The sequence below is a fragment of the Melospiza melodia genome, chromosome 4, assembly GCF_035770615.1.
Source record: "Melospiza melodia melodia isolate bMelMel2 chromosome 4, bMelMel2.pri, whole genome shotgun sequence".
Taxonomy (NCBI): domain Eukaryota; kingdom Metazoa; phylum Chordata; class Aves; order Passeriformes; family Passerellidae; genus Melospiza; species Melospiza melodia.
In genome coordinates, this window is record NC_086197.1 from 2,181,456 (window position 1) to 2,208,114 (window position 26,659).

Sequence of the window (26,659 nt, forward strand, 5' to 3'; positions counted from 1 at the left end):
TGTGACAAAAGGGAAAAAGCTGAGCCCTCAGGCCTGGAAGTGAGCAGAGATAAAGAGAAAAGTGTCTTTATTTTTTTTTTCAGAGAGGGGGAAAAAACCAAAATAATGATAGAATTGTAAAATCATGGAATCATGGAATGGTTTTGGTTGGAAGGGACATTAGAGATCACCCAGTCCCCATGGGCAGGGACACTTTCCACTGTCCCAGGTTGCTCCAAATCTCATCCAGCCTGGTCTTGGACACTTCAGGGATCAGGAATCCAAAGCTTCTCTGGCCACCCCATGCCAGGGCCTCACCACCCTCACAGGGAAGAATTTCTTCCTCAATTATTAATTATTTTACAAGAAAACCAAATCCTTTCTGGCTGGGAAGCCAGTCTGTTCTGAATTTGGGCAACAGATATGAAAACATGAACACACAACTGAGAAAGGTTTAGAGAAAAGAATGTTGTGGGTCATATTTGAGATAAAAAAGAAGTTGTACATAAACACAATCTGACAAAAGGGAAAAAGCTGAACCCTCAGAATAAAAGAGTAAATAAATAAGCAACAACCCAGAAGGTTGCAGCTGCCTGGCTGGTGAATACAACATTGCTGACATTTAAAAGGAGAATTGATCTGCTGCTTTTACAAGGGACTCACTTTCACAAGGTACAGGAAAGGAAAATGACTAAAAAGCAGCTGAAATAAATGTAGGCAGATCTAAACAAGCAGGTCACTGAATTCCATTTGCAGGAGATAAGGAGTGAGCCTGCAAACAGGAATGTCCTCACCCTGCAGCTCTGGGGACTTGGCAGGGGGCAGAGAGACACAAGAGCCGCAAATTCCTGGAACAGAATTCCCAGAGCAGCCCCTGGTCCCTGGAAATGTCCAAGGAAAGGTTGGACAGGGCTTGGAGCAGCCTGGGATGGTGGGAGGTGTCCCTGTCATGGCAGGGGTGGCACTGGGTGGGATTTAAGGTCCCTTCCCACCCAAACCTGTGAACCAAAGAGCTGTGATGTTGGATTAAGCCCTTTTGTGACCCAGAGATGGGAACAACTAAAATAACTTCTTAAATAAACTGAGTTTAATGTTATAATGGCATTAATTGTTACAGTGACAATATCAGTGATAGTGCTTTATGCACTTCACTGTACACAACAATTGATAAACAAGGCCATCAAAGAAGTTTTTTCTGTTGAAGAGAGAGGGGGAAATGTGGGAAGTGGATTTGTAGAGAATTCTCAAAGCCTGACAGAGAGCTCACATCTGTATGCAAACTTTGAGATGAGAAATGCTGAGTTAGAAATGCCCTGGAATGGGACAGGCATTGCTGAGAGAGAAATGGAACTGGAAACAAGTTCCAAAGGGTGGCCTTGTAAATAAGAGTGGAGCTTTGGAGAAACAGAACTGTGAAAGATGCATTGCAGTGGCACCCACCAGGGGTAATTTTAGGTGATTGGCATTTAAAGCATTTACAGCAAGAATACAGACCAAGAAACACTTACAATGTCTTGTAATTAGGAAATAATTGGCTTCGGATTGTGATGGGGTGAATTATAACATCTGTATTGTCTCACTCTTCACATGAGACTGAAAATGGAATGAAAGTTTTTAAAACACCTCTCAGCTGCCCCATCTCTGGGTGAGAAAAGAGCATAATCCAACACTGAGAGAGAGAACAGCAGCAAGAAACACTCCCAGGTGCCACCAAATTCCTGTGCCACCCCATCCCTGTGCCACCCAGTGCCTGGCACAGCAGTGTGACAGACTGAGCAAAAGGCATGGAACAAACAACTTGAGAAAAGGGAGGGGAATAAATAAAGCAGTTTGCCATGAGTTGTACCTGGAGAGCAGAGAGAAAATGTTCACTTCAGCAGGGTTTGTTCGTGTTCTCTATTTTTACCCACCTCAAACCTCCAAGTGACTCCTAAGTTTATTAGCAATGAAATAAGCAAGGAGCTCCTGAATTTAAGGCTGCAAAATCCCCACATTTTTGATGGACAATGCAGGGAATCACAGAATGGTTGGAATCACAGAATTCCAAAAACCCAAAGCTTGTGAAGCCCTCAAACCCTCCACTGCTGGCAACACTTAACAAGCACATGATTAAACCTGCTTTAAATTGCATTTATATCCTTTAATTCCAACCTTGACAAGTTTTATCAAGGCTGTGGTTTTAATTCCAAAATCTTTTGGATATAATGGTTTTCAATTCCAGTACCTTTTGGATATATCTTTTGGATTTAATATCTTTTAATTACAACCTTGACACAAGCTTTAGCAAGGCTATCAAGTTTTATCAAGGCTGTGTTTCATCTGTAGATTTGTTGCAGTGTTTTGGTTGCAAAGTGAATCAGGATGAAGCTGAAAAGTGATGGCCTTTGAGGATGGGCCAGCCAAATAATGGGATACAAGGAAAACTTAAAAAATAATAAATTCAGGGTTTGGGAATTGTCTGGTACCAAATTGCCACAGCACAGTGTGAGGAAGCATCAAAACAAATCAGTGAATAGGAATTATTAAGATGGTCCTAAACTTTAAAACCACCCTGGTGATCCTAAAGCAGAGTCTTCAGGTAAAATTATGGAAAACAGGAAAAGAACCAGAGATCAGTGATGATGTTCCTGAAAATTGCTGATATTCCTAAAAACAGGAAAAGGAGCAAAGGAACCCAGGGGATGAGGATTAGTGAGGAGCTGATGGACAGCACTGGGTGGACATCCAGGTGAGGGAAGAAATTGCTCCCAGTTTTGTTCACCCTTTAAAATCTTGTAAGAATCAACAAGCAAAAAAGCAAAGAGCTGTAAATTATGATTATTTTTCTTTGCAATATTTTGGGAAGAGCGGAAGTGACTCCCCTCCATGGCATGAAAGGATTTGTGAGCAAATGAAGCACAAAAAGGGGGGGACTCACACACATGACTGAAGCTGAGAGGGTTGGAAAATCACTTTGGAAGATTCTGAGCCACACACACACACACAATAAAAGTGCTCAGATTGCAGGAAAACAGCTCATCCTGGGACAAGCAAACTGATCTGAGGGGGGAAGGAGACAAAAAAATATACAAATAAAATAGAAGTGTTATGTTGGACAAACCTGGCTGAAACACCTTAACACAAAGGACAAACAGATTTAATTTCTCTGAAGTGCTCCAATGGCAATGACCAAACACTGTTTTCCCTCTGCCAACTTTTAAATATTTATAAAATTATGTTCCTCACTTGCTGTCCTTTCCTCCAGCTAGAGAAATTTAATTCTTTTGCATTTGCCTCAGTCACCCATCAATCATTCCCCTTCCTCCTCCACTCCTGTAATTCATCAATGTCTTTCTAGCCACAAAGTGCTGGAACCAAAAGTGGAGCTCAAGGAAGAGAGGGGCTAAAAACAAGAGGTTTATCCAACTGCTCACTTGGACCTGAACACAAATTCTGCAATTCCTCCACCAGCATGGACAAATGACTTCGCTGAAATGGCAGAATTATCCAAGACTTTTTCCTTTCACTTCTCATTTCCATTTTCATCCCAAATGTTTCAAAAATGCTTCAGTGAAAACTGAATTTATTACACCTTTCCGCCAGCTTTAAAGCTGCATTTTCAAAGCAGTTCAATCAGATTTATTTCTCCAGATTTATTCAACCTGGATTATTTTACAGTGTCCCATAACCCTTCAACAATTTTTTCATGGTGTTGCTGCAAAGTTTTATTGGGGATAAAATTCTCTTCAACATCCCAGATTTTAAAAAGAATTCCTGGACAGCTCAGTGATTGCTGGAAAAGCATCCTCTGTATTCAAACTCTGCTCCACCTGATTTTTTTATTAAATTTGTTATTAAGGAAGCTTTTACCAGCTGAAATGAAGGGTTGTTATTAGCAGAGCCAAGAGCCCCCTGCTGATGCTCTGAGGAGAGCTGGGGTCAAGCACGTGGCCATGTAAATCAGCTTTAGGTACTAAAACTTCATGCAAGAAACTGCCCTAAAAATGCAAATTACAGCAGGAAAGAGTGAGAGCAAGTCATTGATAACAATGGAAATAAAAAAATAAAGTGTTTTTAAGGGAAATTCCATGTTCTAATGTGTTTAAAACTAGCTTAAAGTTTATTAAAAAAAGAAAAAAAGCAGTATTTAAGGAAAAAAAAAAATTTAAAAAGTCTTAAATATTAAAAAAAAATTCTTAAATATTTTTTAAAAATCTTAAATTTAAGGAAAAAATAGGAAAAAATTACACAGGAGAGGTGAAAAGTGATCAAAGAATAAAACCCCAAATCTTGTTGCATAAAGAACTTATCAGTATTCTATCAAACTCAATCTGGACAAACCAAATACCCTCAGATCCTCCTTGTGTGGCCCCAGACCTTTCAGACACACAAATCCCATGATTTCCATGGTTTTTGGAATCATCAGAACATATTCCAGGTATATATAGAATTAATAAAATTAACAAAAAAAAAGAAAAAAATTAATAAAATTAACAAAAAACAAGGTGTCTCTTCCTCATCAGTCTTTCACCTTAAGAAATCAGATTTGCCAATCATTAACAATTAACAGAAACCGCACAGGAAATGAGAGATTTCACTTCTCAAAAGAGAATTTCAAGCAGAGCTAAAATTTAAATTTACCTATAAAAACCCAGGATGGTCTGAGTTTTTACAGGTAAATTTAAATAGGTTTCATCTCTACAGGATCCCAAACAAACCCAGCTCTCTTATTTCCACTTCATTCCAAAATATAAAACTCTTCCATGGCACCAATCCCAGAGCTGCACTCAGGAATGCAGAAAGCAAATGAAAAGTGTTTTTATTGATTTTCCTTGTTCCAGCCGAAAGGCAGGCAGTAAATAAAATGCAGGCTGAGAACTGCATTGTTATTTTTTATTTATTTCATTATTCCAGGCTCCTTCAGGTGTAAGAACTCTGCTCACTACAAGGCATTTTTAATTGAAAGGTTTTCCTTGTGCCATCCTGAGGACAGCCACAGGTGGCAGCTGCAGCCAGGTAATAAAAATGATATTTTTACATCTCAGCCATGCCCAGGGCTAACAAACAGCCAGTTTTGCAATGAGGTGTTGGCACTCCAAAGGATTTTCCAGAGGATTAATGTGGAATGCAGAGGAGGTTGTTGAGGGGGACAGAGAATCAGAATTTGGGTTGTTAAAGCTCATCCATGGCAGGGACACCTCCCACTGTTCCAGGCTGCTCCAGCCTGGCTTGGCCATTGCAGGGATCAGGGGCAGCCCCAGCTGCTCTGCAATGAGATGTTTGTTATGGGAGGAGTAAATATTTTGCACACAGAGCAAAAAAATTTCATTATTTTAAAGCCCTTGTTTGACTCCCCACAGCAAGTGGGGCTTCTTGTCCTCACTCTTCTCCACGCTGTCCCAGCCTTGATTGATTTCTCCTCTATCTCCTTTTCCTGTGCCACCTTCACTCATTCCCCACAGCAGCTGGGGCTGCCCCTGATCCCTGCAATGGTCAGGGAAGGATTGGAGCCCCCTGGGACTGGGGAGGTGTCCCTGGAATGAGCTTGGAGGTCCCTTCCCACCCAAAGTGCTCTGGGATTCTGGGATTTGGGACACTCAGAATCCATCCTGAGGGATTTTTACGGAAAATGGGGAGAGAAAAGAGAGGAGAAGGGAAGGGAGACCCTTCATGGTTTGCTGAGATTCCCAGTGAAGCCCCTGGGTCCATGAATGTCTGGGAGAGGAGATGGATCCAGTGTCAGGCTGGGGGAGCTGGGAATGTTCCCTGGAGCAGGGAAGGCTCCAGGGAGAGCTCCCAGCACATTGCAGGGCCTGCAGGGGCTCCAGAAGAGCTGCAGAGGGACTGGGGACAAGGCCTGCAGGGACAGCACCCAGGGAATGGCTCCCACTGCCAGAGGGCAGCCATGGGTGGCATCTTGGCAATGAGGAATTCCTGCCTGGGCTGGCATTGCCAGAGCAGCTGGGGCTGCCCCTGATCCCTGCAGTGCCCAAGGCCAGGCTGGAGCAGCCTGGGATGGTGGCATTGGAATGGGATGGGCTTGAAGGGCCCTTCCCACCCAAACCATTCTGGGATTTGGGACACTCAGAATCCATCCCCAGGGATTTTTATGGAAGTTGGGGATGGAGAAGGGAAGGGAGACCCTTCCTGGAGTGCTGAGATTGCCAGTGAAGCCCCCAGATCCCAAAATCCCTTCCCAGAGAGGAGTCGGGGTGGGGATGGATCCAATGGCAGGCTGGGAGAGCTGGGAATGGAGGGAATTCCCTGGAGAGGGAGCCTGGGGTGGGATTTTGGGAAGGGATTCCCAGAGCAGCTGGGGCTGCCCCTGATCCCTGCAATGGCCAAGGTTGGGCACTGGGGCTGGAGCAGCCTGGGATGGTGGGGGTGTCCCTGCCATGGCTGGGATGGGATTTAATGTCCCTTCCAACCCAAACCATTCTGGAATTCCATGATTTCTGCACAGCATTTCCACTTTTCAACAGCCCTTCCTGTTCTGCCCCGGCTGTCACCCAGTCACTCAGCTGTGTTGTAAATCTTGCCTTTAAAAACACAAACCCACTTTTTTTATAAAATGCCAAATGTGCAGGGAGAAAGCAATCAGCTCCAAAAAATCCTCCTGCTGTTACTCACATCACAAAGCAGAGCAAATATATATATATATATATATATATATATATATATATATATATATATAATTAATTTCCTGACATTAAAAACCTAAATTTTAAGTCTTTAACACTGGAAAAGAAAGCAAAGTAGGTGTTGGAGCATTCCCTGCTTCTGGAGAAACAAAATACTGACAGCTTTTCATTTCCTGGGGAAAAGACACAGGAGAAGGATGAGCCCGTGAGGAAAACACCAATTCCTCACTCTGGAACACAGGGGTGGGGGAAGAGAAGAATAATCAAAAAGCTCCATCCTTCCTTCTTCCCACCTTCATTCTTCCTTTTGTCTTCCTAATAAAAAAAATCAGGTGGAAATAGCAAAGATCCTCCCTCTTACCCCATGGAGAGATTTCTGCAGTTTCAGTGTTTATTCCCTGCCACGAGGGCAAATCCACACACAAAACCAAAGCAGCCTGAAGTTTTTATTTAATTGTATGACATGACCTTAAATTGTTTTATTCAACAATATTTCTTCACTGTTTTCAGCATTTCAGCTTTTAAATTATAGAAACAAATGGGAAATATTAATTTTTTTTCTATGGGGACCACATGTGTCAACAGCGGAATCAGAGGAATTAAAGTAACAGCACAGATCTTGAGCTAATTAATTTATTAATTACTATGCAGAGCATAATCAGTGCACAGCCCAGTGCTGGGGAGGTTGGACATGAAACTGTTTCCTGCAAGGGTGAATCTCCTGTCCTGGCCTCTGCTGATCTCTGCTCTGGTTCCTGGTGCTGTGGAGCACTCCCAGAACTTCTCCTCTGCAAGAGCTTGGATTCCTCATTCCAGCAGCCAAGCTCAGGCTCCCAGGGAAGTGACAGCAGTGTCCCTGGTGTGACAGTGGAGGTGGCAGTGTCCCTGGTCCCTCCTCACTCCCCTCCCTGCAGACTGTCCTCAGGAAGCTCCTCCTGGCTCAGAATTTCCCCTCAGTAGCGATCACAGGATTATGGAATGGTTTAGGTTGGAAAAGAGCCCTCAGATCATTCCCAGCACTGCCAAGGCCACCACTGGTCCATGTCCCCAAGTGCCACTTGCACATGGCTTTAAATGCCTCCAGGGATGGGGACTCCATCCCCACAGCCCTTCCCATGAAGGAATTCTCCCAAAATTCCCCCTGAGGCTCCTCTGGCCCAGCCTGAGGCCATTTCTTCTTCCTGTCCCTGTTCCCCCCTGGCTGTCCCCTCCTGGCAGGGACCTGTGCAGAGCCAGGAGGTCCCCCCTGCACCCTTTTCTTGCTTTACATTAAACAAAAAGCACCCACAAATGGCTGAAGTGCCCCATAAAAGTGAATATTGCTGTCAGGAATTCAGCGCGTGAAAAAGCAGCTCCATTTCAGGCAAATGTACAAACTCACTCCATCAAAAAGGCACATAAAGAAATGGAAAATAAATGCATTCCAGCTCCAACAGGCATTTTATCTGCTCCAGACATTCCCAAATTCTCCAAAGCTTCACAATTCAAAGGGTTCTTTTAGACACCCTGTAATGTGCAATTATAGGACAGCAAACCTGTGCTCCTGGAATTATCAAGATGCTGGAGGAACACACAACAGGAACATCAGATATTTGTGTGCTGCTCTGGCTGGATACAGAATCAGAAAGGAAAAAAAAAAAGCTGTCACTTAAAAAAAAAATAATTTAACTTCATACAAATGTAAGCTGTCACAAAGTACCTCTGCATTGTGTTTATCCAACTGGGAAAAGCTGCCAGTCTTTTATTAACAATCCTTGCCTGCATTACTCAGTCACTGCACATTAGAACCAGCAGCTGGAGAGTTTTGAGTGATAATGAAACCTGTAACAAGCCATCCTCAGCCTTCTTCTCCAAACAATAAGGGAATTAAAATTTCAATTTAAATGCAGAGGTTTGAAACACGCTTCAGTGGCAAAATTACTTCAATTAATGTGAGCGGAATACAAAGAGCAGGCTGCAGGGATGGGGTGCAGCAGGCTGGGAGGATGCAAAGGGCTGGTTCTGGATCACAGGGCTGCAGGAACAGCATCAATCAGGGCTGGGAGAGCACTCGGGGCCTCTCCTGAGCCACCAGCAGCTGGTTTTACCTTGAGGGATGAAACCAAAGGACAGGCAGATCTATGGACACCGTGCCTCCCTGACACATCAGCAATGATTTTACATCATGTTCCCATCATATCACAGGAGAAGGGAATTATCCCCAGCCTGTGAGTGATTACAACATCACAGCTCTGTTAACACAAGATGGCAAAAGCCAACGAGCCTGCAGTGATTTTTGGCCAGGGAAAAGCTCCAAATGCAGGTGAATTACTGTTTCTTTATACAGGCACATTTGTCTTCAAATGAGAATTGCAAGTGTCAATGAGTGGCTGAAATTGAGTGTTCAATTTCCACTTGAGGTTTCTCTGCATTCCTTGATATATATTCAAAAAAGCTCATGGACTAACAGCTGCTTTTTATATCATTACTATTTGATTTATTAGAAAATATTTGCTCTGCTGAAAACAAAAAAAAAAAAACCAACCAAACAGAGCAGCAGCAGAAATGCTGCAGAAGTTCCATAAATCAGAGAGATCTAATGCTGTCTCTCCCTCATAGCCACAGGCAACTTTACCCAAGCACACAAATTTATACACACAGAAGTGTTTATATTTAAAATAACCGTATACAAAATATTGCAAAGCAGTAAAGATCAAATACACAGGTTGAAAACCATTTCTAAAGCATAATGGATGAGAAATCTTAAGCAGGGTTATTTTTCTTTTTACACTTCCTAACATGGATTTCGAATAGGAAATAGATGACTTGTCTGGCATTTTGAAAAGATTTTTTTAATTCAAAAAGAACCCTCAAAAAGAAAAAAAAAATACCCAAAAAGCAACCAAACCAAGAAAACTGGTGGAAAAAAACCACCAACATTTCAACACATACTGGTGGCAACTGTGAGTATCATATTTTGGTACCTACACTGGACACCCTTAATTTCCACCTCCTTTTTCACATCTGACAATTGAAAATATCAGGCAAACACCACACTTTGATTTTTATTTCTGGAGCTGCTCAAGGCCATGCTGGGCAGGGCTTGGAGCCCCCTGGCACAGTGGGAGGTGTCCCTGCCATGGCAGGGGTGGCACTGGGTGGAATTTCAGGTCCCTTCCAACCCAAACCTTTCCACAATCCTGTAACTGCAGCAGCACTGGCACAGGAGAAGAGGAGGAACAGAAAAACAAAAGGAAGGTGATGGCAGAGTGAAACCAGACACGAGGATGGGACAGAAACAACAAAAATCTGGTGGGTTCCATAGGCCTTGGGATGGGAGTGGCATCCAGCTGTGGGAAATCCAGCACAGGGAACAAGGTAAGGTTTACAAAGTCATGTTTAAGATGAAATAAAATAAAGCAAAAAGGAGGAAATTAAAGCTCAGAGTGACAATTTTCAGCTCTTTCTCCTGTTGGGTAATGACTTATTAAAAAGAAGTGAACAGGCACAGCTAAGAGAGACAACAAAGGGCAGTGAAGGGGAAAAAAACAACAAAATAAAGCAATAAAAAGATGGCCTTAAAGGCACTGACTGGCAAAGAGGAGTAAGAAACAGAGGTAGCACTTCTACTTTTTGTGGTTCAGGATGGAAAGGACCTGTGGAGAACATCAAATCCACTTCCCTGCCCAAGCACGGGCACCCAGAGCCATGTCCTGATCGGATTTGGAAATGTTCCACACAGGGAAACTCCAAATCCTCTCTGGGTTGTAGAGCTTGAATTTGTTCAAGTTTTCAACCATCCCTACAGTAAAAAAGGGCTGGTTTAAGGGGTAGTACCTTTGGCTCTACTTTTTGTGGGTCAGGATGGAAAGGACCTGTGGAGAACATCAAATCCACTGCCCTGCCCTGTCCTGATCAGATTTGGAAATTTCCCACACAGGGAGACTCCAAATCCTCTCTGGGTCTTTAGAGCTTGAACTTGTTCAAGTTTTCAACCATCCCTACAGTAAAAAAGGGCTGGTTTAAGGGGTAGTACCTTTGCCTCCACTTTTTGTGGGTCAGGATGGAAAGGACCTGTGGAGAACATCAAATCCACTTCCCTGCCCAAGCACGGGCACCCAGAGCCGTGTCCTGATCGGATTTGGAAATGTTCCACACAGGGAGACTCCAAAACCTCTCTGGGTTGTAGAGCTTGGATTTGTTCAAGTTTTCAACCATCCCTACAGTAAAATAGAGTTGGTTTAGGGTCAAACCATTCCTTGTGTTTCAGGCTGTGCCCATTTCTCTTCTCCCATCCCTGGGCACCATAAAACAGAGTATGGCCCTGTTTTCTTTGCACCCTTACATGAAACAATAAAAACCATGAAAAACATCTCCCTGAGGATTCTCCCAGCCTCTCTCCATGTGTGAGATGCTCCTTAACAATCCCTGTAATCCCCTCTGGCCTGGACCCAGTAACTCCACCTGTCTTTGCTGGAGAGGCCAGGACTGCACTGAGCAGAGAAGAGAAAAATCACCTCTCCTGTTTTTAATTCCTAAAGACAGGTCCAGGAAAGGAAGGACTGGAGCCTGGTCAGGAAATGTGCTTGTTAAGTTTAGAAAAAGAAAGATTGTTATTAGAGGAGTCCAGGAAACTCCTGGACTGTGGCATTTACATTCTCTGAACAGAGAGAAATCATTCGCTCTCTCAAAGTTTTTTCCTGGAGAAAGAAGGAAAAAACAGAAAGAAAAAGAGAAAAACTATTATTATTTCTGTTCTCTGCTCCTGTTGCTTTGCTCATGTGGAATGTGTTAAGAAGATTGTTTACCTGAAGTGATTTGTCAATTAGATTTTGCTGAGGATTGTTTTGTTTCCTTGGCCAATTGGAAAAAGCTGTGCCCTGATTGTCACAAGTTTTCTTTAGTATTTTTTGTAGTATAGCATTTCTTTAATGCAGTGCAGTATAATGTAATATAATATAGTTTAATAAAGCAATTATTTATTAAGCATTAGAATGCTTAAGAAAGCATTCTAAATCACTGAAGTCAGATGCCAGTCATTTCTTAATTGGGGGCATCCTGATTTTACTGTACTGGACAAGACTGGAACTGCATAGCAAGCTAATAAAAGAGATGGAACTGAAGAGAAAAAACACTTGAAGGGAGAAAAAGAGATGAACCAGGAGCTGGAAGTAAGCAGAAAAGAAATCACAAAGTCACAAATCCAATTAGGGTGGAAAAGATGTCTGAGGTGATGAAGTCCAACCTATGGTAAATCCCCACCACTGAGTGCCACATCCAGGATTCCATGGACACCTCCAGGAGTGGGGACTCCAAACCCCTCATGACAGCTCATTCCCACCTCTGATCACCCTTTCTGTGAAGAAATTCCTCCTAATCCTCAACCTAAACCTTCAGACTTGTCATCTCATGCAGACAATGAGGCAAAGCCACCTAAACTGTGCAAGAACCTCCCCTGTGAATAATGACCAAAGTTGTGAGTGCATTCTGGGGAGGAAAGAGGACACAGGACAGCTCCTTATATTGTAAAAATGGGTTTGAAATAATTGGTGAGATTGTAAGAAAGATGATGATCCAGGCAGAAGTCTGGAAAATTAATTTTGAAATGAAGTATGAGACTGCAAAAGAGGAGATGGGAGGGAAAAGGGGGCAAAAGGGGGACAAAAAGGGGATGGAAAGGGGACAAGAAAAGGGGCAAAAAAAGGGGAAAAGAGGATGAAAAGAGGACAGAAAAGGGGCAAAAAGGGGATGGAGGACAAAAAGGGGGGGGCAAAAAGGGGGGGGCAAAAAAGAGGAGGGCAAAAAAGCGGAGGGGCAAAAAGGGGGGGAAAAAAGGGGGGGGAAGGGGGCAAAAAGGGGGGGAAGGGGGCAAAAAGGGGGGGGGAAGTGAGGGGGAAAAAGGGGGAACAAAGGAGGGAACAAAAAAGGGGGGGAAAAGGGGGAAGGGGGGGCAAAAAAAGGGGGGCAAAGGAGGGGACAAAAAAGGGGGGGACAAAAAAGGGGGGGACAAAAAAGGGGGTGGAAAGAAGGCAAAAAGGGGATAGAGGGGGAACAAAAAGGGGGGACCAAAAAGGGGATGAAAAGGGGGCAAAAAGGGGACCAAAAAGGAGGGCCCAAAAGGGGGATGAAAAGGGGGTGAAAAGAGGGCAAAAAGGGGATAGAGGGGGGAACAAAAATGGGAGGGAAAAAGGGGGGGAACAAAAAGGGGGGACCAAAAAGGAGATGGAAAGGGGGCAAAAAGGGAGGCCCAAAAGGGGGATGAAAAGGGGGCAAAAATGGGATAGAAGGGGGATAAAAACAGGAGCCAAAACTGAGGGGCCAAAAAAGGGGGACAAAAAAGGGGGACAAAAAAGGGGGACAAAAAAGGGGGACAAAAAAGGGGGACAAAAAGCAGTACCAGCATGTCGGTGGCGTTGAGGTAGCGCTTGCTGGCCATGCACTGCTCCAGCTTCTGAGGGACCTGCTTGATGTTCTCAATCTCATCCAGGAGGTTCAGGACGTGCTTGTGCTCGATGCCCTCGATCCACAGCTTGCGCAGCTCGTCCCGCTTGCAGTGCAGCAGCATCTTGCAGGACAGCAGGTTCTCCTTCACCTGCAGCAGCACAGCAAGGGTTAATGGCAGCTGTCCCTGCAATGAGAGCAGCCCTTCCCCACTTTGGTTTTAGTAGGAATTCCAAATTTACTTTCTTAGGAATATCAAAAATATCACCAGGGTAAAACCAAATCCGATTTGCTTCGTGCTGTCTTGGCTGAGGGGAACTTTACAGACCCTAAAAACTCCCTAACAACTCATTTCTCTCATAGTGAAATGTTCTTTATTGTGAAAATTTAGCTGAAGCACCACAATGAACAAATGAACAAATCCAATGAAACTCAGGTCCTGTTAACCACAACCAAAGCCATGTCCCAAAAACCAATTCAGTATTTGGCAAACAGCAAGAATCTCATTTTCTGTGGAAGCAAATAAGCCACCGCTAATTTTCCTGCTGCAAACATTTTCCATCTGCCTATTAAATCTTTTGGCAGGCTCCTCCTTTCTTCAAATTTGGTGGGTTTTTTTCTCTGAAACAAGACCAGCTAAGAGTAAAACCATTTTCCCAATAACTTGAGCATTACCAGGGTTTTTTTGGAAGTTTTAATCAGAACATTTATGAGTTCAAATCAGCATTTCCATTATTTATCAAGCCTTTACAAACCCAAACTGGAATGCAGCTTGGTTCTGAGCCTGATGCCATCATCCAAGTGGCAAAATCTCTAATTTTTCTCCATTCAGGCAACACCAAGAGTTTTCCTTCTCCATTCTCTCACCTCACAGCATTCCCTGCTTTCAGATTCTCCCTGCTAAGGTCAGCTAGCTTTTCCTGCTTAATGCAAATCAACAATCCATACTAAAATGTGGAAGCAATTAGCAGCACAGCTTCACACATTGCCTTCACACCACTCTTGTTTTGTGATAACTTATGAATACTTGGGGCCCAACCTTTTCTCAGGCTGAGCTCTCACTGAATTACACATGAAGAGAGACACTCAGAAGGAGCCCTTCAATTTATTTTTAAATAATGAGCCTTTAAAGCACTCCACAAATCCCACTTCAGCTGCACTTTCTCCTACCTTGTTCACCTGAAAAAAAAAATCTATGTGAAAAACACATCAGTGGACAAATATTGGACAGTGGTAAATAAAAACAGCTCCATAAAACAGCCTCTGTGCAGAGGTTGGAGAGTGTGAGATTTCAATACTGCACTCCAAAATGTCCTTCTGAAAAGAGAAGCACAGAAAAATCCTCAGCCAACAAAAAACCCTCATCCAGGAGTGTCCTAAAAAGCAGAGGCAAAGTAAAACACACACAGAGATCATTTCACATCTAATCCCAGTTCAATACATTAATTGGAAATGTTCCACTGGCCTGGCACTGCTCCATCAGTGGACTGCAGCTCCAGAGAGCCAAATTAGGTCAGCAAACAACCATGGGGGCAGGAGCAATCTCAGCAGACATTCCTGCTCCTGTCCTTGCAAGAAAGATCATCAACTCCATCCACAGCTGGGGCTGGGAATCCATAAATTCAGAGGGTTTTGGGAAAGCTGCAAAAGGCAGCTCAGAGACAGCAGAACTGTGATTGGAGCTGAGCAGCAGCCATGAGATTGGTCAGCAGAAAAATGATGTGAAAGTAGAAAAGTAATGAGAAATAGAACAATGGTATTGATGCTGAATGTATTGATGCTTGTCTAGAATAACTCCCTAAGCTGCAGGAAAGTTTATCAGTGAGATATGAGGGAGTTCTAAGTTGATAACAGAGCTCTGTGCATTGTGTTGAAGGCTCACAAGCAGGGATTGGATTTGAAATAAGCCAGCATTGTTTAACCAAAGGCACCTGTGCTTACAGTGGTTGGATGGAACTGCTGTCAATGTGCTTTTGCTGTGTGGGATTGGTCACAAAACTGTAAAAGTGAGCTGTGACATTGAGTTCTGTGTCTGCTGCCTGGGGTGTGAGCTGAGGGCATCTTCCCATTGCCACAGCCATGGAATGAGGCTGGTGCTGGAAAATCAAACAGCTCAAGGCACGTTCCCAGCAGCCCTGTCCTGTTGGTGATTTGTACAGAGACCCCAGCTCACAATACTTGGAGCAGGGCAAGGAATGAACAGCAGATCTTTAAAATGAACTTCCCTTGAGAGCCCAAATTGGTTCTGCTTCATAATTCAGTTTTACAGAGGCAACACCTCTGTAGCTAAACCCAAAACTAAACCTTTCCCACCAGGAGTCCAGACAAGAATTGACTAGAAAAGGCAAATCCCCAGATGTTGGAAGCCAGGACATCCCTCTGGCTGTCCTGGAGGGCTCCAGCCCCTGCCAGGGGGCTCAGAGACCCTGGCACAGAGCCCAAGACCCCTGTGACTTTGATTATGACCCTTGGAGCAAATTACCACCTTTCTATGAACAATTACAAGTCGAGAGAGTTTAAGTAGAATAATAGTTAGTTTGTCACAGGGTGAAAAATCGATTTTGGGGTTTTTAGAATGGGGTCCCAAGATGGAGGAATTTCAGTGTGCCCTGTCCTTCTTCCTTCTTCTTCCTGGCCTCCATCTTCTGGGTGATGGTGGCACTTTTGGATTGGTTTAGGGCAGAAACTCACTGTCTAACATAGGTGATAGGGATTGGGAAGTTATGGTAAATATTGTACACATAGTTTTTAGTATAAAATGTTAACACCACCCCAGGGTGGTCAGTGGGCCTCTGTCTGAGCTGCTGGACAGACGTCAGCAGGCCAGAGAGAGAATTTGATAGATAAAAAATAATAAAACAACCTTGAGAATGAGAACAGAGGGATCCTGACTCCTTCTTCAGCTGCTGGGCTGGAAAAAGAGACTTTCTAACACATCTCAGGGTCACTGTGAGCAGCAGAGACTCTGAGCCCCAGAAGGATCTGGAATCTCTGTCCCTTGCACAGCTCCCACCTTGCACAGAGGGGAACACAAAGAACAAGCCCCAGAGTGTAACACAGATTGATGACAAACCAGATCTGGGGCCTCCTGTGAGCTCAGGTCACAACCACTTCAATGCATATTGACCAAAACCAATAAGCAAACTTAAATACCAAAAGGTCCCTCACCCTCACAGTCGCTCTCCTAGGTGGGACCCAAAGGTCACACCACTCTCTGCTTGTGTTGACCTCTGCAAAGCTCTGCACACTGTGTGGAACCAGAACACTGCCTACAGTTGGTTTCAAATTTAGTGGAATTGATCTCTGCTTTCAGAGCGCTGAGCTTTGTCCATAAATCCTGGGATGAACTCTTACCCTTGGAAAGCAGCAGAATGCTCTCATTTTCTTTGAAAATGTTAAATGAATTTTCAAAGCCAGAAGGGTCAGTGTGTAACCCACCAAGGGTAAAAATTTGCTGCTCCTAAAGCACTTCTGGGAAAGGTTTTAAGCTGAGACTGCCACAGAGCCAGGAAACAAACTGAAGTAAGAAAAATCTGGTGCCTGTTTTGCAAAGTTTAGGAACAGCAAACTGCAAAGGAAGTGCAAAATAGGAGCCCAAAGAACTCTGCTCTGCTGCAGGGACAGAGCAGCTCAAACAAGTCCCCAGGCAGGAGTGCCAGAGTTATTTACTGGCACCAGACCCTAAAGTGTGAGCACTCAAAATGCAGAAAGATTCGGGGGCACAGAGTTCATGGGCGTTCACACAACACAGCTGAGCTTGGAAACAGCATCAAAATTCAAAATCTGTGAGCAAAAAGCAAGATGATGAATCACCCAGACTATTCAGGAGGTGGCTGAAGTCCAAGATAGCAAAACATGAAAAGATGAGATGGAAAGGTGTGAGCTCAGCAGCCCTGGAGACTTCAAAAACCTGAGAGCAACATGCCCAGACAATAAATGAACAGGGGCACTGCAGAGCTTTGTGCTTCACATCCACCTCTCAGTTTGACTTTTAACAACTCCTGTTCTCAGGGAGATCCTGCTGGAAATGCTGCCAGTGAAACACAGCTGGGGACAATGGTGGGAATGGATGGTCCTGTAGTGACAGAGTCACTGCTATTCAGGCCTGGCTTAGAACTAAAGTCATGACAAGATGTGGGGCTGAAAGCTTAAAAATCATCTTTCAACCTCTGCTGTGGGCAGGGAAACCTCCCACCATCCCAGGCTGCTCCAGCCTGGCCTTGGGCACTGCAGGGATCAGGGGCAGCCCCAGCTGCTCTGGCAATGCCAGCCCAGGCAGGAATTCCTCATGCCAAGATGCCATCCATGTCACTATGATATTTTCTGAAAAATCCCTTTTGCCAGGATTTTTCTCCTGAGAAGCCTCAGAGGAAAAGAAAAACAATGATTATCTGCTGCTGTGGAATGCAACAGGTGCATCTGGGATTGGTCCAGCTTGGTTGCTTTTAATTAATGGCCAATCACAGTCTGGCTGTGTTGGACTCTCTGGTCAGTCACAAGATTTTATTATTAATATTTCAAATTATGAATATTTCAAATTAATATTTCAAAATTATAATAATTCAGAGGGAAGGGGTTTGCATTTTCCATTTCAGGAGAGGCTCCTGGCTCGCTTAGCAGACACCTGTCTGTTCAAACCAAGACAGATTGCCATCGGTACCCTGACCCACAGGGTGTCAGGTAATTTCTGACTCTGTCAGGGTTTTTTTGTACTATTATATTTGTATTTGAATTTTCTTAGTAAACTCTTATTCATGCTCCAAAGAGAGGAATTTCAAAATTCTCAAAATTTCAAAATTATAACAACTTCAAAATTCTCAAAATTATAATAATTCAGAGGGAGGGGGTTTACATTCTCCATTTCAGGGGAGGCTCCTGGCTCCCTCAGCACACACCTGTCTGTTCAAACCAAGACAGCTTGCCATCAGTACCCTGACCCACAGGGTGTCGGGTAATTTCTGACTCTGTCAGTATTTTTTTATACTATTATATTTGTATTTTACTTTTCCTAGTAAACTCTTATTCCTGCTCCAAAGAGAGGAGAAAGAGCCCCTTAATTTCAAAATTATAACAATTCGGAAGGAGCGGGTTTACATTCTCCATTTCAGGGGAGGCTCCTGCCTCCCTCAGCACACACCTGTCTGTTCAAACCAAGGCAGATGTCACCAATACTCTGACCCACAGGCTGTCAGATATTACCCACAGGTAATTTCTGACTCTGTCAGGATTTTTTTGTACTATTATATTTGTATTTTAATTTTCCTAGTAAACTCTTATTCCTGCTCCAAAGAGAGGAATTTTAAAATTCTCAAAATTTCAAAATTATAACAATTTCAAAATTCTCAACATTTCCTCCTAATTTCAAAATTATAGTAACTCAGACGGAGGGTGTTTACATTCTCCATTTCAGGGGAGGCTCCTGCCTTCCATAGCAGACACCTGTCTGTTCAAACCAAGACAGATTGCCACTAACCCCATGACCCACAGGGTGTCAGGCAATTTCTGACTCTGTCAGTATTTTTTTATACTATTATATTTGTATTTTAATTTTACTAGTAAACTCTTATTCCTATTCCCACATCTTTGCCTGAGAGCTCCTTAATTTCAAAATTACAATAATTCAGAGGGAGGGGGTTTATTTACATTCTCCATTTCAGGGGAGGCTCCTGGCTCCCTCAGCACACACCTGTCTGTTCAAACCCAGACAGATTTCCACCAATACCCTGACCCACAGGGTGTCAGGCAATTTCTGACTCTGTCGGGGTTATTTTGTACTATTATATTTGTATTTGAATTTTCTTAGTAAACTCTTATTCATGCTCCAAAGAGAGGAATTTCAAAATTCTCAAAATTTCAAAATTATAACAACTTCAAAATTCTCAAAATTATAATAATTCAGAGGGAGGGGGTTTACATTCTCCATTTCAGGGGAGGCTCCTGGCTCCCTCAGCACACACCTGTCTGTTCAAACCAAGACAGCTTGCCATCAGTACCCTGACCCACAGGGTGTCAGGTAATTTCTGACTCTGTCAGTATTTTTTTATACTATTATATTTGTATTTTACTTTTCCTAGTAAACTCTTATTCCTGCTGCAAAGAGAGGAGAAAGAGCCCCTTAATTTCAAAATTATGACAATTCAGAGGGAGCGGGTTTACATTCTCCATTTCAGGGGAGGCTCCTGCCTCCCTCAGCAGACACCTGGCTGTTCAAACCCAGACAGATTGCTACCAACACCCTGACCCACAGGGTGTCAGATATTACCCACAGGTAATTTCTGACTCTGTCAGGATTTTTTTGTACTATTATATTTGTATTTTAATTTTCCTAGTAAACTCTTATTCCTGCTCCAAAGAGATGAATTTCAAAATTCTCAAAATTTCAGAATTATAACAATTTCAAAATTCTCAACATTTCCTCCTAATTTCAAAATTATAATAATTCAGAGGGAGGGTGTTTACATTCTCCATTTCAGGAGAGGCTCCTGCCTTCCTTAGCAGACACCTGTCAGTTCAAACCAGGACAGATTGCCACCAACACCGTGACCCACAGGCTGTCAGGCAATTTCTGACTCTGTCAGGGTTTTTTTGTACTATTATATTTGTATTTGAATTTTCTTAGTAAACTCTTATTCCTGCTTCAAAGAGAGGAATTTCAAAATTCTCAAAATTTCAAAATTATAACAATTTCAAAATACTCAAAATTATAATAACTCAGAGGGAGGGGGTTTATTTACATTCTCCATTTCAGGGGAGGCTCCTGGCTCCCTCAGCAGACACCTGTCTGTCCAAACCAAGACAGATTGCCACCAATACCCTGACCCACAGGGTGTCAGGTAATTTCTGACTCTGTCAGTGTTTTTTTATACTATTATATTTGTATTTTAATTTTACTAGTAAACTCTTATTCCTATTCCCACATCTTTGCCTGAGAGCTCCTTAATTTCAAAATTATAATAATTCAGAGGGAGGGGGTTTATTTACATTCTCCATTTCAGGGGAGGCTCCTGGCTCCCTCAGCACACACCTGTCTGTTCAAACCAGGACAGATTGCCACCAATACCCTGACCCACAGGCTGTCAGGCAATTTCTGACTCTGTCGGGGTTATTTTGTACTATTATATTTGTATTTGAATTTTCCTAGTAAACTCTTATTCCTGCTCCAAAGAGAGGAGAAAGAGCCCCTTAATTTCAAAATTACGACAACTCAGAGGGAGCGGGTTTACATTCTCCATCTCAGGGCAGGCTCCTGCCTCCCTCAGCAGACACCTGGCTGTCCAAACCCAGACACAACATAAACAAACTCCACAAATCCGCATCCCACACGGCACGGGGAGCACCCTGAGGGCTGGCACCTGCTTGATCTTGTTGCGGGAGTTGGTGATGCGCTCGGTGATGCTCTGGTAGGTGCGGATGGCCGTGGTCAGCTCCGTGTAGTGCTGCACGATCAGCTGGTCCAGGTCGCGGTCGCACTTCTCGTACGCCTCCTCCAGCCGCCCCTTCTCGTTCTCCCTGTCCTCCACGTCATCGCTGCTGGACAAAGTCCTGAGGAGGACACCAAGATGGCAACGTTATTTGGAGTTTAGGAGGTAGAGATCGGTGGGGGATGGAATAGAAGAAAATAAAGATGGTGTAGAAAGGAATCTCACCACTAAGGAGCTGCAGCTGGGCCAATTATCAAAGATTAGGAACAGGCCTGACTTTAACAGGCCCCAGCTGAGTGAGAAGAAGATGCTATAACAGAGTGGGGTGGTGTTGAGAAGGGAACTGGAGTCAGTGGCTGCTTTGTGAAACAGAAAGAGTCAGTGCTGTGAGGAGCAGCCCATGAGAAACACCAAGAAGGTGTGGAACTTTTGTGATAAGGAGACAACAGTATGGAACCCCTGTGATAAGATGCCAGCAGATCAAGGGCACCTTCAGTCAGTTCTGGGGTCCCACCAGGCTGGGTGGGCCAGGCTGGATCCATGGGCTGAGGCACAACAGGACCCTGTGCTGGGCTGTGCCCCTGAGTGACAATCACACCCAGGGCCACAGGCTCCATCCCACTGCTGGATTTGGGATGGGAAAAGCAGTTTGTTGTGGGGAGATAGAATGTGAGAAAATAAAAATTGTCTAGAAAGTGATCTTACCCCTAAGGAGCTGCAGCTGGGCCAATTATCAAAGACTAGGAACAGGCCTGACTTTAACAGGCCACAGCTGTAACCAGTGAGACGAAGATGCTATAACAGAGTGGGGTGGTGTTGAGAAGGAACTGGAGTCAGTGGCTGCTTTGTGAAGAGGAAAGAGTTGGAGCTCTGAGGAGCAGCCCATGAGAAACACCAATAAGGTTTGGAACTTTTATGATAGGAGACAACAGTATGGAACCCTTGTAATAAGATGACCACAGAAATCAGTGCACTGTGAGAAAATAATCCATGCTATGGTTTAGTCCTCTGCCAGTTTTCAAACCCTTCATATTACTATCATCACCCCTTGTAATGAAGGGATGGTGTCACAGACATATTTTATGAAAAATCCTTTTGCCAAGATCTTTTCTCCTGAGAAGCTGGGAAGCTTCAGCTTCTCCATGTGTTGCTGCTTTGCAATGTGACCTGGAGAACTGTTCACCCAGCATGTGAATTGTTTTTGCTTGATGACCAATGACAGCCAGCTGTGTCGAGGCTGTGAGATTTTATTATCATTCCATTGTTTTCTTTTCTAGCCTTCTGATGAAATCCTTTCTTCTATTCTTTAGTGTAATTTTAGTCTATCATTTTCTTTTCATATAATATATTTCATAAAATAATAAATCAGCCTTCTGAAACATGGAGTCAGATCCTCATCTCTTCCCTCGTCCTGGGACCCCTTGAACACCACCACAGGGTGGACAATTTTGGGGCTGAGGACGATTTATTGCTCAGATAAACATCAGCCTCAGAGGCTGTGAGATTTTAAAGGAGCGAGCAGTCAGCCACAGCTCAAGAGCAGTCACAAATTTCTTTGTTACAAGGCAAGAGAGAACTTTCTAAACCAACAGACAATTGCTACAGGCTTTATTTTGCTTTTCTAACCTATCACCTACACTTACCTCTGCTGTATTGTAGATTCTTTTGTCCAATAGGCTTCTGTCTCACATGCACAAATATAATTTATTATAACTTCTGAACTCTCAGCTTATTCTCTATAACCACACCCCTAAACTTTTCACCATATTACTGATATAGTTTCTCACTTATTTACGGCATCCTCTTACTTACAATGATAGAAACATAAGTTTATGATTTTCCTGCTTAATATCTGTCTATTGTATTTTTACATCAATCCAAGCCTCTCCCAAGGCTGCAAATCAAACCCTTCCATATCTGTGGAAGTTTCTATTTTTCTGATTCCCACACCTTCAGAGTTTTTCTTTTTCCTCTTCAGTGAAAGTTCTCTGTTGGTTATCACATTGCCAGACAGTCATTAATACAGGCACAATGTAACAGCTGAAATATTTCTTGATTTATTATTTATGAAGATCTATCAGGAAAAAATCCTAACTTTAGACTTAGGAATCAGTGCAACTTGTGCAATGTTGCAGTTCCTGTAACTTATCTGCCAAAGGTAGGGATGTCACAGGGACACACAGAAATCCATCACAAATTTATCCAGATCTTCCACAAGTCAGTTTTCAAACATGTATCAATACAACAGGAAAGGCCCCATGACTCTATTTTTCCCCTCAATTATTTTAATCTCTAACATCATGTAGTAACCTCAACATCATGTAAGTAATAAAAGAATTTTTATTTTCAATAAAAATTCTTTTTATTGAAATCAATTAAGTTTGAGATTGCAACAAAAACTGCTGAAAACTTTGTGAAACTGGACATAGCTCAAAGCTTCTTGATGTCACTCCAGATTTCTATTCAAGAATCAATGCAATCTTCTCCTTCTCCCTTTGAGAGGATAAAAATCCCAGAAAGAGCAGCAAGAACCTTTTCCTGATATCCAACCTCAACCTCCTCTCTAAAGCACCTGCAGAGAAATGAAATAAAGTCCCTCAGGACCCATCCCTGCCACAGAGATCAGAGCTGCCCCTCCTGAAGAAGCTGCAGCCCCTCACGAGTGTCCCCTCAAAGCAGCTCCTTCCAAAGCATAAAACTCATTGCCTTTCATGCTCCATGGTAGCTACAGAAACAGGAATCCTTTCTCGTGCTATTACATTAATATTCTACTCCCAAACCTTTACACTGTGTCTCAAATCAGCTTTTCACAGAACAAAATTAAATTATATTTTAGCCAAAGTTCTTTAAAAAGGCTCTGAGAAGTAGGAACACTACACAAGATTGCTCAGGGCCCAGAAAATAAAAATTTTAGTGAAAGGCTCCCTGCCCATGACCATCTTGAAGTCCCTTCCAATCCAAACCATCCCAAGACTAAAATGAGAATCACGTGCAGGGCTGGCAGAAAGTCATCCTCTGTTAAGGGCCCTTACAGATAAATCCATTTTCTTTGTGAAGAACTGCTTCTTTCTGCTGGAAGAATGTTCTTCAGCATGGCTACACTGGACACAAGGAATATCCAGCTCAGGAATTGTCATTTTGGTTGAGTTTGGGGCTGCCTGTGCCAGCAGTTAATGAACACATCCATCCTCTGTGACCTGCACACAGATCGTAGGAGAATTCTGCAAACTGGCCCAGAGCACAGGCTAGGAAAGTTGGTAACCAAATTGAATTTCACAATTCTGGATTTGCCTCAGAATCCATCAGCAGTGCCAGCAGTTGGTTACAGAAGCTGAAGATCTCTCTCCAGAGCTAAGACTACACTGATGGCAGAGGATGCCACGAGGATTCCACTGCTCCAGCAAATTCCCATCCAACCCAGGCTTGCTAACAAATCCCAGCCCTATTTTTAAAGCAGATTTCTATTGTGTTGCCCAGTCTTTTTGTCCTTGCATTTGAATTTAGCTTGTCCTGTCTCGTTGAAAGCGAAGGGAGCCAACCCACCTTGTCGTTGATCAGCATTGACTTCAATTTATTGATCAATCAGCCACTTTATATAACAGTGTTAATTAACTTCATGCATATTACAAAATCCGAGCTCACGATAGGTTACAGAGAAAACTCTAACCCCTCCTTTTGTTTTACAATACCTGTGGTTTGTTTATTGAAAACAGGACAGTGTTCTCACTGTGATATGAAAAGTTCTCAAAACCTTCATATCTGTTCCCAGAGCAGCTATCTGTTCCCAGAGAGCCCAAGGACAGGGTGTTTTGCCTGTTATGGGAAGACTGTCTGAGAATCTTATTGTTTATAAAGTGGTGCTTGAGAGAGCCTAATTATTTATAGAATCAAGCCTGGGAAATGCTTTACAACTACCTTTTACTTTTCTCTCAACTGTATGCCTTCATGGCCTCTTTCTTTAAGCCATGCTAGAACCAGACTCTCCACACTGTCTACAGGAAAAATTAATTTTGCTAAAAACATCTGGCCAGCAAAGCAGAGCTGCTTGTGAAGCCTGAGAGGTCCCAGCAGTTCCTATCTCAGAAACCCCAAAAGTGGCAGAAGGACAAAGCCAGGAGAGCTGGAAAGCAGAAAAACCTTGGAGATGCCACCAGATGATTCCTACTGAGATCATAAATGAGCAAGCACAGTTCTGGTCTCCTCTCACCCTCGAAAGGACAACTCAAAACCAAGATGAACCAAAGTTTCAGGCTCAGGCAATTGCCACATTCCAGGATTTCCAGCTGCCTCTGGTGGATGCAGAATAAACACCTGTATTGGGAACATCCTGCTTTGGTTTTAATTCTTATTAGTTACTTTAATTCTTTCTTTTAGTCATTATTAATATTAATTCTTAATAGCTACTTTAATTCTTTCTTTTAGTTACCATTTAAATTTTTTCTTTATACTCTTATAAAATTTTAAACCTGCTTTACCTTTCTCCTAATCCTATCTCACAACAGAAAATCAGTACATTAGTAATTAAGCAACACCAAACTCAACACACTAATTAGTACAATAACTAAGAAATCTAAAAAGTAATGAAATCTCAAATTAACAAACCAAAACCACAACACTTAATTACCTGGGTTGGGAATACACAGTGGCAACAACCACTAATAAAAATACCACACTCATATTCTGACCAAAAATCTTGTATTTATTTACAGTCCTTTGTTCTGTTCTGGTTCAAAACATCACAGAATTATTAAGGTTGGAAAAGACCTCTAAGATCATGGAGTCCAACCATTAACCCAACAATGCCACTTAATAATGGTCCCAGGTACCACATCTTAGACCAAAAATGATAAAAATTCCACACAACAACAAATTTCCCCAACAGGTTTTTCTTAGTTCTCCACACACTTGAATTTGCCTTAAACACCTGGAGATTATTTCCTTACAGACAAGGTAAGAGTTTAAACCAAGACCCAAATGGAAAAAGGCAACAGAGATTTCTTTTTTTTTTTCCCCCTTCATTTTACTGAAAAACAAAGTTTTAGAAATGTAAGGTTTTGACTTTAAGATTTGGTTATTTCCACTGGTAATGAGTCTGGATTAATCACTTGGAATTTGAAACTTTGTACACCTGAATTTCCCATCTCAGTCTCATGGTACAGGAGCCATTTCTTTTTCTTGCTCTGTACCAAAAACGAAGAGAAAATCAAGGAATACTTAATATTCTTGAGCTTATCCATGCTCCTGCTAACACTGCAGAAAAGTAAGCCAAGGGCATCTCTGCTTATTTTAGTCCTATTAAAATGTGTTGCAAGGAAGAAGAAAAGTCAGCACAGTGTTTGTCAAACAGAAAGGATTCAAATTGTTTGGGAAAGGAACTTTGCAGGGAGAACTTTGAAGGGGGAATCACAAAACAGGACAGGACAGGATTATGAAACAATGATAAATATACATCAGCAGTTCAGAACTGCCTGGAAAATATTCCAAACAGAGGACAAACAGAAGGAAAATCAGTTTAGATCCTGAGTAGCAGATGATGAACTCAGTGGGGGTTTCCAGGAGGGATTCCTGAGCACTTCACTTGTTTTTTGTTGGTTTTTTTTTTTTTTATTTTGATGTTTTCCAAATGAGAATTCTCCTCTGTAAGATACCTGGAATTTGTACTTGGCAGCTGGATGGCTGCAGATTCCTGCTCATTAGCAAGAGCTCACCAGGATTACAATAATTCCTCTCTGAGTCTGCTGAGAGACATTTTTATGGTATGGTGAAACAGAAATTCATTGAGCCAAATCTCACAGACTTCTGATTTTACATAGTTAAAAATACAGATTACACAAAAGCAAAATGCTTCATTCACTGGAGTCACTCCCACAGATGGAAGACAGGATAGAGGAGAAGATGATCAGACACAATCCTGAAATGTTTTTATCATGGGATGTACAGCACTTTCCTCAGGAGAAAAGAAATGAACCTTGTTATTTCCCTGAGGTCACTGAATTTACACTGGAATTAGATTAATAAAAAAAGTCCTTTAGGACTATTCATTTTAGTAGAAGTTGATCTGTAGGTCACAAGAATTTTTCATCTCCTATTTCCAGCATCCAACCCCATGAGCAGAGGGAGGAGATGGAAGGATTTTCTCAGGAGTCCTGAAGCCTGGTCATTGTGCAAACACCCAAAGCCTTCACCTGCTTCCTCCAACAGCTCCCATGAAAGCCAGGA

The 26,659-nt window shown here is 42.8% G+C and overlaps 1 protein-coding gene across 1 annotated transcript in view; it reads right to left on the bottom strand.

The window, feature by feature from the left end:
• Positions 1-26,659, bottom strand: part of EXOC4 (exocyst complex component 4) — a 359,365-nt gene that overhangs the window by 317,239 nt on the left and 15,467 nt on the right. Inside the window, 2 exon segments of the mRNA XM_063153646.1 lie at positions 12,976-13,170; positions 20,372-20,561. Of these exon segments, the coding sequence (XP_063009716.1) occupies positions 12,976-13,170; positions 20,372-20,561 (385 nt within the window).